Source organism: Arxiozyma heterogenica (genome assembly GCF_036370985.1).
Source record: "Arxiozyma heterogenica strain weizmannii chromosome Unknown scaffold_27, whole genome shotgun sequence".
Classification (NCBI taxonomy): domain Eukaryota; kingdom Fungi; phylum Ascomycota; class Saccharomycetes; order Saccharomycetales; family Saccharomycetaceae; genus Arxiozyma; species Arxiozyma heterogenica.
In genome coordinates, this window is record NW_027042680.1 from 927401 (window position 1) to 944882 (window position 17482).

A 17482-nucleotide genomic window follows, 5' to 3' on the forward strand; every position below is an offset into this window, starting at 1 on the left:
ATCAACATAGATGAGTATCTTGATTAATTTTTTTTTATACAACACAAAACACAAATAAATTTCATTATTGACTTGTGCGTACAAATAGATATAGATACTACAAAATAAATGAAATAGAAACCTGATATAAATCTACAGTTGCTTTGTAATAAAATAGTTTTTACAGCATTCTATACAAGTAAAGAGAATCGGAAATAGAATACCAGTACAAAAATAATCCGTAGATAAGAAAGTGATTAGAAAAAAAGCACTGACGAGAGTGAAAAAGAGCAGTGAAATATCCAAAATTTAGATAATATATCATTCATTTTTTTTGGTACTATTAATATTTTCTTCTGTTTCTGTTATTTGCCTAGATTATGAACTATTTGGACTGTACAATTCCAATTGATTCACCTTGGGTTCTAGTTCCATATTTAACTAATAATGAATATAATTCATACAAAATTACCAAAATAAAGGGTGCACTGACAAATGTTATTTATAAACTATCAATATTTGATGATGGCATTTGCACAAATTATTTAGTCAGAATTTTTGGTAGTAAAATGAATTCTTTGGTAGATAGAGAAGACGAATTGAAAAATATTCAAAAAGTTCCAGAAGAAGTTGGATCGGTTAAAATTTTACTACCATTTAGAAATGGTAGAGTAGAAAAGTTTTTAGATGGATTTAAATCTTTGTCACAAAGAGAAATGGTTAGTGAACCATTTTTCAAAGTTATTGCTCACAAATTTTCCATATTACATTTCCAGTCACCCAAACCTGATAAATCTGATATTAACAGATTTAAAGATGGTTTTGCATGGACTAAGATAGAACAATGGCTTTCAATTATTGAATCTCCATTAACAAACGATTGGTTACAAAGAAATAATGGATATAACCTTAAAACTTTTGTATTATCTAAAGATTGGAGTAGATTTAAAAAAATAATTGCAAAGTATAAAGAATGGGTTCTATCAGATTATTCAAATACTAATAATTCAATAGTTTTTTGTCATAATGATACTCAACAAGGCAATATATTAGTAGAAAAGAATACTTGTTATAATCAAGAACCTAACATTAAGTTTATTGATTACGAATATTCTGGCCCAAATTTTATTGCTTTTGATTTATCTAATTTCCTTACTGAATGCATGCATGATTACAATGTTAATTCAACACAATCATATAGATGTCTTAAGTCTAGGTATCCAAGTCAAGAGAAGATTTTAACATTTTTAAGTAGTTATTTATGTCACAAAAAAGATAATAAATCAAAAGAAACAATTCGAGTTGAAGAATTAAAAATTTTGTATAATCAAGTAATTAAATGGAGAGGTGTTACTCAATTGTTTTGGGCACTTTGGGCAATTTTGCAAAGTGGTGGATTAATTAATCCAAGCACTTGTAATGATATGGACCAAAATGATGAATATGATGTTGAAACATTATCTTCAGATCTAATTGAAGAAGATAGTAATAATCATTCCAATTACAGTACCAGCGAAGTTTCTAACGATATTAATAAGAATGATGACTATTTCGATTATATGAATTTTTGTAAAGATAAATTATCATTCTTTTGGGGTGATTTAATTAAATTCAGGATCGCTACAAAAGATGACTGCATTATGGAAGATGTACAATATTTAGATATTAACTTAATTCCGTAGAAAATTTATAAATTACACATATATTATAAACTTATACTTTTTTTGCATAGTGACAGTATCAACTATAAATATACATAATAATATCAATAAATTTATTAGCAACGATATCGGAACATACCACTAATTTCTGAAAAAAAAAAATATAGATACTGTTCTAGAACTTATTGATATACTTTCAAAAAAAATCAAAAAGAGGTTAAAGTATTTGTGATAATGTTGTTTTTTTTCTTCTGAGGAATAAATATATAGTGAATATAACTAACTAAAATGAATGTTATTATAACATAAAATACAAGGATATTGTTTTCATAATAAGTTGGGCCCAAAAAAAAAATTAGAAAATCAAAGATTCAAATCATGCTAGTAACATTTTTCTCGGATCTTCAACTAATTCCTTAACCGTCTTCAAGAAAGTAACAGCTTCTCTGCCATCCAATAATCTATGATCGTAAGTCAAAGCCAAATACATCATTGGTCTAGAGACAATTTGTCCATTTACAGTAACTGGTCTTTCTTTGACACCATGTAACCCTAAGACAGCAGTCTGTGGCATATTGATGATTGGAGTACCATATAATGAACCAAAGACACCACCATTAGAAATAGTGAAGGTACCACCAGTCATATCCTCCAAAGTTAACTTACCATCTCTTGCCTTTTGACCCAATCTTGCAATTTCTTGTTCAATCTCTAAGACAGATAACGATTCAGCGTTACGAACAATTGGAGTTACTAAACCCTTTGGTGTAGCCACTGCCACTGAAATATCAGTGTAATCACGGTAGACAATATGGTCACCTTCGATTGCAGCATTAATTGCAGGAATATCTTTAGCAGCTAAAGTACAAGCTTTAGAGAAGAGACCCATAAAACCGAATTTAACACCGGTCTTCTTAATAATTTCATCTTTATACAATTTTCTCATTTCTAATAGTGCACTCATGTCGACTTCATTGAAAGTGGTCAATGACGCAGCAGTATTTTGAGATTCTTTTAATCTTTCAGCAATTCTTAGTCTCATTCTATTCATCTTGACTTTATTTTCATTACGTTGGAATGGAGTGAAAGATTGGGATGCAGTATTTAGAGGAGTAGTAGTCTTCTTTTCTGGCGTAATGGGCTTTGGAACAGCAGATGATGGGGTTTCCTTCTTTGTGTCCGCAGCATTTGCAGGAGAAGATGAAGAAGAGGTTTGTCTTTTGGAAGCCTCGGAAGAAGTAGAAGAAGTAGTACCAGCAGGAGTAGCAGTGTCTGCAGAAGCAGTAGCAGTAGCAGTAGCATCACCAGCAGATACTTCACCTGGTTTGATCTGGGCCAATTCTTCACCAACGGTGACAATATCTTCGGGTTGAAAATTCAATTTTGCGATGATACCAGAGACAGGGGCAGTAACTTCTACGTCAATCTTATCAGTTTCGATGGTAGCTAACAATTCATCTGCGGCAATATAGTCCCCTACTTTCCTGGTGAATTCTTTCAAGGAACCTTCTGTCAAAGATTCTGCCATTTGTGGGACTTTAACAGATGTGGAATTATAACGTAAACCGATTGAATTACTAACATTTATATTATTACTATATTTGTTTGCAAATTTATTGGAACGAGTAAAATTCATGAATTTACCGTCATTGTTTCTATTAATATAAAGATTACGGTGGCTATGTATTATGCCACTGGAGACTGTTTGAATACATCTTTTGTGGGTTGCAGTTTTAACTATATTCGTTAATGGTTTTTTAGCAGTTCTAGACAACATGGTTAAACAACTTATGCGCGTGTACCTGTACTAATGTATGATTTTTTTTGTGTATGTTTAAAATGTGATATTAGAAATCCACTTTACTTATTACTCCAAGCCAATTTTTTATATCTTTATGAGTATATTATTCTAATACAAAAATTTCCCCTTTTTTTTCCAGATGGGAACAGCAATCTATTAGAAAAAAAAAGAAACGACTGAAAACAACAGTAGAGATAAAGTTGGTTAATCACAGTGGAACATGGAAAATCACTCTATGCCTTTATATATCATATGGACTCTGCAATAGGAAATAAATTCTTATATATATATATATGTGTGTGTGTGTATATGTGCACAAAGAACGATTTGAATTAAATTTAAGATTGAAGAAAAGTGCCAACCAAGTGAAAAAAAAACTTTACAAGATGGAGATCCGAGAGGAAAAAGAAGAAGAAGAGAAAGGGTAGAGAGAGAGAGAGAGAGAGAGAGAAGGAGAAACAAGAAGGCTTCTCTTTACTACAGTCATTGAGAATTCTATTGCTTGATAGCATCAGACAACGAAACAAACAGACAAACAAAACAGAAGAACCAAATTGTCTTATTTTAGATTGGTTAACTACATATAACAACTACTAGTTCTTTTTATCTCTTTTTCTTTTTCTTCAAAGAAACATTTACTAAACCATCATTGACACACCCGTAATCTTAGGAAAATAAAAAAAAAGAAAAATAATCGTAGCCCATAGGTAATCCGTGAAACGCACGAATAAACTTTTATTTTTCTTCGGGGAACAGGAAATTTTTTTTTTAAAAAAAAAAAAGATGATAGTAAGGTAAGTCAAATGTATATCTCTAATTGTTCTTATTTTTTTTTTCTTTTTGTTTTGTTTTTTACAAGAAAAAAAAAAATTAAACATAACCAATCAAAGACAGTTAAAAAAAACAAAACAAAACAAAACAAAGTGCTCATATCATAGTTTAATATTTTGATTGCTGCCGTTCTTCTCCTTCACCCCCCCTTTTTTTTTCTTTACTTTTGCTTTTACTTTTAAATATTAAAGATTGAAAAAGCACAAGAGTGCTTAATATGGTAAGAATTCGTATGTTCGATTCTTGATTGTTACATAGTTGCGTTAGTCTTATTTAATTATTTAATTATTTAATTATTTAATTATTTATTTTTTGTCTCCCTTCTATTATTTGTGCTGCTTAATTACTGATTTATCCTCCCCACACTTTGCTGTTTTTCTATAGAATTCTAATATATATATTGTATGTATAGTAATGTCTGAGTATTTCTTCTTGACGGCGGCTATTTTTCGTACTCGATGATATTCAAGAAAGTAATTTTTTTTTTTTTTACTTATTTACTTATTTACTTATGTATTTGCAAGAGTGATGATTGATGAGATAGATCTTTTCATCTTGCTATTAATCTAATATTCTCCATGCATTTTATTGTAACCATTGGATTAAACTGGTTTCTACTTAAATTTTACCACCAATAATCCTCATCACATTAGATAATAACAAAATAATATATCTATCTATCTATCTATCTCTTTATATGTATGCTCACAAATAAAGAGTAAGTGCCAACATATATATCTATAGGAATATGTCAAAAAATAAAGAATCATTGAATACTGATGGAAATGGCAATCTTCCTGCTAAAAGCAAATCCTATATTAATTTAAAAAAATTTAATAATTTCTTAACTGAATTAGAACAGGTCCATAACGACATATCAGCATCTGCACAATTGAAACAAAATAATATTCCAGCCTTAAAAAATTCACATTCTGAAAATTTCATATCTAGCTTATTACAAGACATCGACACTCTATCACAATCTGACTTATTCAAGTATGACAACTTGACCACTAACGCATCCTTGGTCCAACAATCTCCTCAAGATATGGAATTCACTATAAATATGTCTCGCAAATTGATAAGCAATTGTCGAAGATTGAAATCTGTTAACGAAGCTCAAAGGAATGAAATTAATAAACTGCATGTTGAAATTAAAAAAATTTCTGAGAAAAATAATGTCCTCAATGACACAATATATGATTTAAATGACAAAAATTGGATACTCGAATCAGACTTATCTAAGATTCATAAAGACTTCAGAGAACTCAAAAATAAATTCAATAAGTTGGAATACGAGATTCAATCTTGTAATAATTTATTAAAAGATAAAGACTCTCAACTCGATTCGTTAATATCTTCAAAAGAGATTTTGGAAAAGGAATTGAAAGAACAAAGAAGTACTTTCAATAATGACATAAAATTACTTAATTTACACATCACAGAATTAAATGACGAAAATGACGAATTAAATGAAATAATTAAAAATTTAAAAAATGATATTGAACGTTTAAAAGTTGAAAGCAAAAGACAGAACGCAATCATTACTGAAAAACAGAATCAAATCAACGAAAATATCACCATGATATCTGAGTTACAAGATAAAATTACTAAAAGTAAAGATAATGAAATATTTGAAAATGAGTCCCGCTCTGATATAATGTCAATTAAATCATTATCGTCAGAAGATGTCGAGGACTACGCCATCAAACATGATTTGAAACTAATTGATAATTCGATATTTGACACCATGACACACGAACTGGAAAACTTGAGATCCATAGATGAATCCTTGAAAATTCTTGAAGAACATGGTTGTGATCGTTTATCTTATTTAAGCCTAGACACTTTCAATTCTCTATATTGTCCATCATTAGACACACTTAAAGAGAAGGCTAAAGCACATAATCACCACATTATAAATGAAGATTCTTTCAATTTTTTAAACTCACTAAATAATTCTACACCTGATAAAAAATTGTTAACCGATTTAGCTCAAAGGATTAAATGCAATGTCCTATCGTCAACAGAACTATTTAATATGAAAGAAACTATAGATCATCCTACATTGGAATACCTAATAGACAGGACTAAATCATACAATCAATATATTATAGATGAAAATTCCTATGATTTATTAAACCGCTTAAATGCATCATCCCCTGATAAAGATACTCTAGAGACTTTAGCAGAACAAATAGGATATAGTTTATTATCAACTAAAGAATTATCGGAATTAAAAGAATCCCTTGACAGCCCAAGTTTGGTATATTTAAAAGAAAAGGCAATTCAGGAAGGCCATTTACTAATATCAGCCGAGGAATATGAACTACTTAAAGAGAAGATTAAGAATCCAACAATCGATTATATTACTAAGAAATTAAGAGCTTATAATAGGGTAATCTTGGAGGAAAAAGAACTTGAAAAACTTAAACATTTAGTGGAAAATCCTTCAACTGAAAAAATCGACGACGTTTTAGCAAGTAAAAAACTGACTAAGATATCTTTAAGAGACTATAACCATATGAAAGGTGTCATAAACAATCCTGACTTGGACTTTTTATCCACAAAAGCGCAAAGATTCAATAAAGTATTGATCGGTATAAATGAATTAGAAAGCCTGAATAAAATTAAAGACAGTCCCTCCATCAACTTTTTGATTACAAAAGCTAATAAATATAATAAAACTTTAATAGAACAAACCAAATTACAGGAACTAGAAAAGCTAAATGGAAATCCAGATATTGAGTTTTTAAAAGAAAAAGCGTCTGAAATAGAATTAACAGTTATTCCAACGACACAATATGACGCATTAGTTGAAACTAAAGAAAGACCAAGCCTAGACTTCTTGAAGGAGAAGGTACAAGACTACAAACAAGTGATAGTTCCAGAAGATGATTATGACACATTAGTTGAGACTAAGGAAAGACCAAGCCTAGACTTCTTGAAGGAGAAGGTACAAGACTACAAACAAGTGATAGTTCCAGAAGATGATTATGACACATTGGTTGAGACTAAGGAAAGACCAAGCCTAGACTTCTTGAAGGAGAAGGTAGACGGTTATGAATATGTGGCTGTTCCAAAGACAGACTACGACGCATTAGTTAAGACTAAGGAAAGACCAAGCCTAGACTTCTTGAAGGAGAAGGTACAAGACTACAAACAAGTGATAGTTCCAGAAGATGATTATGACACATTGGTTGAGACTAAGGAAAGACCAAGCCTAGACTTCTTGAAGGAGAAGGTACAAGACTACAAACAAGTGATAGTTCCAGAAGATGATTATGACACATTAGTTGAGACTAAGGAAAGACCAAGCCTAGACTTCTTGAAGGAGAAGGTAGACGGTTATGAATATGTGGCTGTTCCAAAGACAGACTACGACGCATTAGTTAAGACTAAGGAAAGACCAAGCCTAGACTTCTTGAAGGAGAAGGTACAAGACTACAAACAAGTGATAGTTCCAGAAGATGATTATGACACATTAGTTGAGACTAAGGAAAGACCAAGCCTAGACTTCTTGAAGGAGAAGGTACAAGACTACAAACAAGTGATAGTTCCAGAAGATGATTATGACACATTAGTTGAGACTAAGGAAAGACCAAGCCTAGACTTCTTGAAGGAGAAGGTACAAGACTACAAACAAGTGATAGTTCCAGAAGATGATTATGACACATTAGTTGAGACTAAGGAAAGACCAAGCCTAGACTTCTTGAAGGAGAAGGTAGACGGTTATGAATATGTGGCTGTTCCAAAGACAGACTACGACGCATTAGTTAAGACTAAGGAAAGACCAAGCCTAGACTTCTTGAAGGAGAAGGTACAAGACTACAAACAAGTGATAGTTCCAGAAGATGATTATGACACATTAGTTGAGACTAAGGAAAGACCAAGCCTAGACTTCTTGAAGGAGAAGGTACAAGACTACAAACAAGTGATAGTTCCAGAAGATGATTATGACACATTGGTTGAGACTAAGGAAAGACCAAGCCTAGACTTCTTGAAGGAGAAGGTAGACGGTTATGAATATGTGGCTGTTCCAAAGACAGACTACGACGCATTAGTTAAGACTAAGGAAAGACCAAGCCTAGACTTCTTGAAGGAGAAGGTACAAGACTACAAACAAGTGATAGTTCCAGAAGATGATTATGACACATTAGTTGAGACTAAGGAAAGACCAAGCCTAGACTTCTTGAAGGAGAAGGTACAAGACTACAAACAAGTGATAGTTCCAGAAGATGATTATGACACATTGGTTGAGACTAAGGAAAGACCAAGCCTAGACTTCTTGAAGGAGAAGGTACAAGACTACAAACAAGTGATAGTTCCAGAAGATGATTATGACACATTAGTTGAGACTAAGGAAAGACCAAGCCTAGACTTCTTGAAGGAGAAGGTAGACGGTTATGAATATGTGGCTGTTCCAAAGACAGACTACGATGCATTAGTTGAGACTAAGGAAAGACCAAGCCTAGACTTCTTGAAGGAGAAGGTACAAGACTACAAACAAGTGATAGTTCCAGAAGATGATTATGACACATTAGTTGAGACTAAGGAAAGACCAAGCCTAGACTTCTTGAAGGAGAAGGTACAAGACTACAAACAAGTGATAGTTCCAGAAGATGATTATGACACATTGGTTGAGACTAAGGAAAGACCAAGCCTAGACTTCTTGAAGGAGAAGGTACAAGACTACAAACAAGTGATAGTTCCAGAAGATGATTATGACACATTAGTTGAGACTAAGGAAAGACCAAGCCTAGACTTCTTGAAGGAGAAGGTACAAGACTACAAACAAGTGATAGTTCCAGAAGATGATTATGACACATTAGTTGAGACTAAGGAAAGACCAAGCCTAGACTTCTTGAAGGAGAAGGTACAAGACTACAAACAAGTGATAGTTCCAGAAGATGATTATGACACATTGGTTGAGACTAAGGAAAGACCAAGCCTAGACTTCTTGAAGGAGAAAGCATTAGATTATGGGAAAGTAATGGTTGAAAATGAATATTTTAAGAAATTATGTGACAATGTTTTAAATCCATCGCTAGATTATTTAGAAGAAAAGGCGTCCAATATGGGTTACTGTATGGTTTTAGATGATATGTACCAGGAGCTAAAGCATAACTTTGATCTGCCAACTCTTAAATATCTGGAGGAGAAAGCAAAGGAAAAGAATTATTTTATTCTAACAATTGAAGAATATAAAAATTTATTAAACTATAGGGATAATCCTCATATCAATTTCTTAAAGAAGAAAGCAAATGAATTTAATTATCTTTTAGTTAAGAAGGATTCTTTCAAGAAGTTAATAGATACAAATATTCACCCAACTATAAAGTTCTTGGAAACAAAAGTCAATGCTCTAGACAAGATCATTATTACAAAACAGACATTACAAGAGTTGCAAATGGTTAAAGAAAATCCCAGTATTGAATTTTTAGCAGAGGCCTGTGAAAGGTTGAAATACGCTATTGTAAAAAAATCTGAACTTGAAGAACTAATAGAATTAAGAGAAAATACTCCAACAGAATTTTTAAAGGAACAGTTAGCATCAAAGGGTTATGAAATTATTTCAAAAGAAGATTTACATAAGTTATCTTCAATGTATGAACAACCTACTATGGAGTTTTTAATAGAGAGAGCTGCTACACTTCATTGTAGTATAATTAAGACAGTTGAATATGAAGCGATACTAAAAAATACCAACAGTCCGACCATTGAGTTTTTAAACAAGGCTGCTTCAAACTTACATCATATTGTTATTCCCTTGACCAAATATAATCAGTTAATGACATCCATGGAAAAACCTACTTTAGAATATTTGATAGATAAAGCTAACTTGTATAATATGGTTATTGTGGCATCTGATGAATATAATGAGCTTAACACATTACAGTCATCTCCTTCACGTAAATTTTTGGAGAAGAAAGCAAGCCAACAAGATTTGGTAATTATCCCAATAAGTGACTATCAAGAATTGATTGACTTGAAAAATATGCCATCTTTATCATTCCTTGAGGATAAAGCTAACAAACTAAACAAAGTCCTTGTTAGCTCAGAAGAATTTAATTTACTAAAAAATAGTATCAACTTTCCAACCATTGAATATATAAAAGAAAAAGCAAAAAGCTTTAGTAGTGTTGTTATACTTCGAACATCTTATGAAAAACTTACTAACATACAAAACAATCCACCATTACCCTTCTTAAAAGCTAAAGCTGAAAGACAGGAATACACTATTTTACCAATAAAAATGTTAACCGAATTACAAAATAATTTAAATAATCCTTCTTTGTCATATCTCAGGGAGAAAGCTTTAGAACTTAATTATTCAGTTATCAACAATGATGAGTTAGACAGACTAAGTCTTATTGAAAAATGCCCAACATTAGACTTTTTAAAGAAGAAATGTAACACCTTAGGATATAATGTTATTGAACTTTCGCTTTTCAATCACCTAAAAAATATTGAAAACAGCCCAAGTCTTAAGTTTATAAAAGAAAAAGTTTCAAAATTTGATTCTGTAGTTATAAAAAAAGATCAATTTGAAGAACTTTTACAAAATAAAATCAATCCCGATATGGAATTCTTAAAATCTAGTATTGAAAAAATGAATTATTCAATCATTGAAACAAACGTCTTACAAGATTATCAATCTCTTCAAAATAAACCCTCACTATCTTTTTTGAATGAAAAAGTCGCGATGTATGATTCCGTGATAATTTCCAAGAAAGAGATCACCGAATTAAGAAATAATTTAGAAAATCCAAAGGAAGAATTTTTAATTGAAAAAGCAAGGTTGATTGGGAAATTGATAGTGAATGAAAATATTTATTCACAACAACAAACTTTATTGGAAAACCCAACAATTGCATATTTACAAATTCATGCAAAGAAAAATAAATACAATCTAATAGAAGAAAACAAATTAAGTGAACTCTATAGCAATATTGAAAATCCTTCCTTGCAATACCTAAAGTCAAAATGCGTAAAATTTAATAATGTCTTGATTGCTCAAGATGAACTAGTATCCCTAAAGGAGAAATTAAACCATCCAACTTTACAATATTTAGAGGAAAAAGCATCGAGTCTACAATATTCCTTGATTGAATCCAAACAATTAGATAAATTGTATGAGATGATACAACATCCATCAATAGATTACCTACTGAAAAATGCAAAAGTTTTTGATAAAATGTTATTAGACACACAAGAATATATGAGTTTGCAGAAGAACATAAATGAACCATCTTCTGCATATTTAAAAGAAAAATGCACATTACTGGGATTAAGTACCATTGAAACATCTAAATTAAATAAATTAAACCATATCATAGAGAATCCTGATATTGATTTATTAAATAGAGGTGCTAAATTACACAACTACCATTTAATATCTAAAGATGACGAACGTGACTTAAAGAATGTTGTATCAGATATGGGCTTTAGGTTACAAGAAAAAGATTATTCTATAGAAGAATTATCAGAGAAAGCAAAAGAATTGGGAATGATAATGCTAAGTGTCGAGAAATATGAGCAGTTACAAGAAAAATTATCAAGAAATGAGACAAAGATTAAAAAATTCGTAAACTCTCCTTCTCATAAAGAGCTACTTCAGCAAGTCAATGCGCTAGGTTACATTCCTTTGAAGAAAAATGTATATGGTAGATTACAAGAAAAAGTAGTATTAAATAGAATTCAATTAAAAACAAGAGCTTTGCAGATGGGTTACCATGTTATATCAATTAGTAAATACCAGGAATTGACTGCAAAAGACTCTCGTAAACTTGATAAAATTGACCAACAAAAAATATCGCAAAAAGCAAATAATATAAATGAACTTATAAAACAAGCTATAGAACTGGGTATTTCATGCGTTCCTAACAAAGCTTTTATCTCTGACAGCCCACTGTCTAAAACTTCAAAGAAGGAAGATATTTTATTAGTAACAAAACCTTATTATGAAAATCTAATTTTGACAGGTACTACTAAAGCTGCAGCCTTGGATGATAAGGAAATATTAAATGAAGTAAAGAGGCGTGGTATAAGAGGGATGGAATTTGGAAATTCAACTTCAAATAAAACTAATTCATTTAGAAGATCTATATCTACGAATACTGTATCACTAAGAAAACAAGCAACTAATTTAAGATCTACACAGCATCAAATAGAATCGTCAGTCAAAACAAAAACACTGTCGTCTATAAGTAGGGACAGTAGTATTGATAATTTATCCTGTTTTCATATGAATAAAGGAAATACACCAACAAAACCTGGTACAAAACTTCCTTTATCATTACGTCAATCAACACCATTTCCTCTATCTACTTCTTCTTCCACACAATCTATATCATCATCAAAGGCTACTGCTATAACTCCTATTACAAAGTCTACGAAGTTGGTAAGCCATTACCAACATAAAAAAAGCAATAACTCTTTACAATCAATATTCTTTGAAAATGAAAAAGATGTAGACGACGCCATTACTAAATCTTTGACAAAGACATTTGTTGGTGAATATCTATCAAAGAGATATTCTAAATATAGTATAATAGACAATCCATCCTTTACTCATGAAAGGTATATGTGGATTCAACCATATACCATGACTCTTCATTGGAGTAATCAAGATCCTAGAACAAGTACTGAAAATAAAGTGAACAGTAAAAGTATTCCAATTTGTCATGTCAGAAGTGTTATCAATGACCATTATAATTCTGGTTTAATGGGTAAAGAAATGTATTTCAAGAGTATTATGGTGTTAGATAATAACAGCCATCATGTTATATTTACATGCCCAAATAAGAAATCTCACGAGACTTGGTTTAAATCTTTATCCTATCTTATTGAAAGATTATCTAACTAAAGATTATATTTTCTGTTGTAATATATGCATATAAATATTAAACGATTGTACATAAAAATTTAAAGATTAAACAATCTATATATACACATATATATAAAAAAATTCCCATAAATAAAAAAACCATTTATGATGGAAAATGTTGTCAAACATTTAAATATTTATAATATTAGTCAATTGGGCCATTAGAGATAAAAAGTTTTTTTGAAGAACAACTTAACATATAACATGTTAAATAACCAAATAAATAAATAAATAAATAAATAAATAAATAAATAAATAAATAAATAAATAAAACAGATAATAAATATCCACAAAAAAATGAAAAAAAATTAAATTCACCATGTAATCTTTTGTAATCTTTTAACATTTGCATGCAAATTTTTGTGTCGTGGTCTGACATGAGGTGTTCCACTAGTAGTAGAGTTAGCAGTGTTTAAATTAGATGTTGCATCACTATTATTACCATTGGTATTATCTAAATTCTCAATTATCGTGCCTGCCTTGACATATATTTGAATATCTCTATCATCACCATGCTTAAAAAGACATCTCTTACCATACGGACAATAACCTAATTTGTCCCAATTAATGCAAGGTTTTGTCCTAAAATTGTTTGATCTTTGTTTAAATTTCAATTCATTTAGACCGTGTGCAAATTGACATTTATTGCCATATTTACAAAACCCTTTAGTGGTAAAAGACTCACATAATTCTGTCTTATACAACTGTTTATTGATCTCTGCTTGTTGTTGTTGTTGTTGTTGCCTCAAAGGTGGAGGCATTACCACCGGTATATTATATAATGGAATATTTTGTTGCTGTTTTTGCAGTTGTTGTGACAGGATTTGTGATGGATAAGAAACATTGTTAGAAAATGTGTTTGAAAGAATATTATTATTATGATTATGATGTTGAGGATTACTATTATTGTTATTAATCTGGTTTGAAAATATATAATAGGAAGATGTATTTGGGTTATAATTAAGGTAATTATGGTTAATGTGATTATTAGATAAGGATAGCTTTTGTAAATTTTCTGTTGTCAATGGCAAACTATGATTAAAACTATGATTGATATCTACTTCTAATAAATTTCTTCGATCAATGCTATTATTATTATGACTATTATCATTATTATTACCATTTAAATGATTCTGTATACCATAATATGATAGCTGATAATCATTTGGTCTTAAATTTATCTGATTTTGATTGTTTATTATTGGGGAAGAATGATAATAATTGGAATATAATAAATTATTATTATTACTATTACTATTACTATTGTTATTATCATTATCATTGGTATCGTTATCATTTGTGTCTTCATTCAACAATGATTTTAAATAATAATCTTCAATTTCTTTTATCTTTAGTGCATATTCTATTGAATCATCATTAGTATTCTTATTAGAGACCGCTGAGCCTATATTATTGTTATATATGGATGCATAATGGTCATCATTGATAAAGTTATTAGCACTATTACCATTATTATTATTATTATTATTAATCAATTGTGTTATACAACTTGAATTATCCATTTCATGAGTCGATGAATCCCGAATGTATGCAGTTGTTGTTGCGGTAGTACTAGTACTAGTAATAGCAGTAGCCAATTTGGTAGCAGTAGATTTAGTTACACTTGATGATAATGATGACAAAGAAGATGGTTCAATAATATTTGTATCAAACAACACTGCTTGTAAAAATGGTTTTGTGTTGGATCCACCAGCAACAGTTGTAAAAGGAGATGAGTTTGTGACCAGGTGATAATTTTTATGTTCAAGATTAGTGAAATCAATAGATAGCATATCATAAACCAAGTAAAAAAATAAATATATGTAGAAGAAGACAAATCAGAAAAAAAACAACGACAACAACAACAACAACAACAACAAACAAATAAATAAAAAGATATAAAACAAAAAGAAGCAAGTCAACTTCTAAGATTCTAGATAAGTTATAAAGATGCGAATAAAGGTGGAGATGAGCTAATAAATAATTTATCTGTTAATATTATCTTGTGCGATTCTCTATTTATTTCTATTTTTTTTTTTTTCGCTACTTTTTGCACTTTAGAGGACAACTTTCCCAATTAAGAAAAAGCACACAGACTCAAAAGAAGAATTTTTTTTTTTTGCACGTTAAGTTCTTGAGGAATTTCTGTATTCTCAATATCGTGAAACAAATATTATGTAAGGGAGTAATATCCACGTCTGTATCTCACATTCATATTAGTAGCAGTAGCAATACTAGTTGATTATAGTTGCAACGACATTGTTAAGTATCCATACATACGTATATATATACGAAAAGGGAGAAGGTAAACTAAACTGTCGACAGTAATAATTTTTTTTTATTTCTCTTATAGTTGATTGAGGGTCTCTTTTGAGTGTTGTTTTGTTTGTTGCACAGTGCACCCTCTTAGTGAGTTAATTTTTAACTGAGACGATTTCCATAGCAACACTGCACCTTCCCTCTCACGTCATTTTCTACCATTCTTTTTCTCTTTTCTTTTTTTGTTTTCTATTTTTTTTTTTACAGGTGCACTTCTAATAGCCTCAGAAATCAACTTTACAGCATCAACTATCCATACATAGTTTGTGTACAAATCCCTAGTTGCATTCTACTAAAAGTATGAAAAAGAAAAAAAAATATTGAATTACTATCTGGCCAACACATGTTCCAGATAAATTTTCTTTGTAGATTAACAGGGCAGGATTGCCACAATTTTAATCTTATCCACATCCGTGTGGTTATTGTGGCAGCAACAGCAACAGCAACAATATATTAGCATGTCTCCTATTGATTTGTAATATGCTGTTATTATTATTATTATTATTATTATTATTTCTTAGTCCATCTTCTTGACACCCTATCTTGTCTTTGTCTTCGGCTCCAACATGTGGACATAAGTGCTTACATTACCTAGCAGATTTCAGTCATCTTTTGAAATGACGCAAATCTAAGAAAAGACACAATAATCACACCCCAACATTAAAATAGGGTTGCACTTTTTTTACCCTTCTGATTGACAAATTTAAGATAGGGTTAACAAAATAATTTTTGTTTTTTCATTTTTTTTTTGTAGTTCGATAGTTCGATGGATTTGAAATTTGTCAAGAGCAGAAAATTTTTGTAGGAAAATAAAACAATGTAATAAAAACATTCATTATATTAATGTATTGATTGTAAAAAAAAATAAACAGAAACAAAAATTAAAAGACAAACCAATTTAGAAGCAGTGATATTCATTATTTCAGATTGTCTGTCTCACCACATTTCAAGAACACTTTTTAACAATTTTAAGAATCTTGGTAATTTTAGTAAGAATTCATAATCGTATATATTATAACATATATACAATCATATAAGATATAACAAACCACAGAAAAACAGAGCACATCCACTAGTGTTACCATGAATTATAAAGAAGAACAAGATCAGGAACTGGAAGTCCTTCAATCCATCTATCCAGATGAATTGGCAGTGTTAAACAGCCATTATCCAAATATATCCTTCGAAGTATCACTTTTATTGGAGCTAGACCAATTAGATGACCTAATCATCGAATCATTGACTAAAAAACACACCCTTTTGGTCCAAATAACTTTACCTGAATCTTATCCTGACGAGACTCCAATAGTTTCGATTTCTTGTCATGAAGAATATGTAAACGGAGATGACGAAGTAGACGATGCTGATGAGGGTGAAGATGAACCTGAATTCGACAGCCATGGGAACAAAATAATAAGTAAACTGGAAAACATACCAAATTCTATATCATTTGACAGTTTCATACCTATTTTACTTAACGAAAGGATAAATAACGATGAATATATGGAGGATGAAATGATGGTGATGAAGGGGATGCAAATGTGTTTCACTCTACTTTCTTCTATAAAAGAACAATGTGAAAACTGGTTTTTAAACGAGTTGAAAGAAAGAGAATTGAAACATCAAAGAGAGATTGAGTTGAAAGAAAAGAAGGAGAACGCTAAATTTATAGGTACCAAAGTTACAAGGGAGTCTTACTTGAAGTGGAGGGAAGATTTTAGAAAAAAATTAAAATTAGATGAGAGAGATCAACTAAGAAGATTGAAGGCACATAATGGTAAATTGACTGGTAAACAAATGTTTGAACAAGGTCTTGTTGGTACTGAAGATGAAGAGACTGGAGATATCGATGGTGAAGATGGTGATGGTGATAGCAACGACGGTATTAACACAAATATGAAGGATTCTGTTGCTGATGCTTCATTATCAAATAACATTAAAGATTTAAAGATTTAAAGATTTTTAAATCCTAAAGTTCTACAAGAAAAAAAAAACTAATAA

General features: G+C 30.6%; 5 protein-coding genes across 5 annotated transcripts; 3 read left to right on the forward strand and 2 right to left on the reverse strand.

The window, feature by feature from the left end:
* Window positions 1–359: 359 nt before the first annotated feature.
* Window positions 360–1661, forward strand: EKI1 (bifunctional choline kinase/ethanolamine kinase EKI1; the record flags this gene model as incomplete). The annotated part of the gene is made up of 1 exon (XM_064860031.1): window positions 360–1661. One exon carries the CDS (start codon window positions 360–362, stop codon window positions 1659–1661), a length of 1302 nt encoding a protein of 433 aa, XP_064713404.1.
* A 355-nt stretch (window positions 1662–2016) lies between these two features.
* On the reverse strand, window positions 2017–3417 carry KGD2 (dihydrolipoyl transsuccinylase; the record flags this gene model as incomplete). Its single annotated transcript, XM_064860032.1, has 1 exon — window positions 2017–3417. The coding sequence occupies one exon, from the start codon at window positions 3415–3417 to the stop codon at window positions 2017–2019; it is 1401 nt and encodes a 466-aa protein (XP_064713405.1).
* A 1603-nt stretch (window positions 3418–5020) lies between these two features.
* On the forward strand, window positions 5021–13141 carry NUM1 (Num1p; the record flags this gene model as incomplete). The annotated part of the gene is made up of 1 exon (XM_064860033.1): window positions 5021–13141. The coding sequence occupies one exon, from the start codon at window positions 5021–5023 to the stop codon at window positions 13139–13141; it is 8121 nt and encodes a 2706-aa protein (XP_064713406.1).
* A 335-nt stretch (window positions 13142–13476) lies between these two features.
* CTH1 (putative mRNA-binding protein CTH1) lies at window positions 13477–14955 on the reverse strand (the record flags this gene model as incomplete). The annotated part of the gene is made up of 1 exon (XM_064860034.1): window positions 13477–14955. One exon carries the CDS (start codon window positions 14953–14955, stop codon window positions 13477–13479), a length of 1479 nt encoding a protein of 492 aa, XP_064713407.1.
* Window positions 14956–16564: 1609 nt separating this feature from the next.
* On the forward strand, window positions 16565–17437 carry GIR2 (Gir2p; the record flags this gene model as incomplete). The annotated part of the gene is made up of 1 exon (XM_064860035.1): window positions 16565–17437. The coding sequence occupies one exon, from the start codon at window positions 16565–16567 to the stop codon at window positions 17435–17437; it is 873 nt and encodes a 290-aa protein (XP_064713408.1).
* Window positions 17438–17482: the final 45 nt, after the last annotated feature.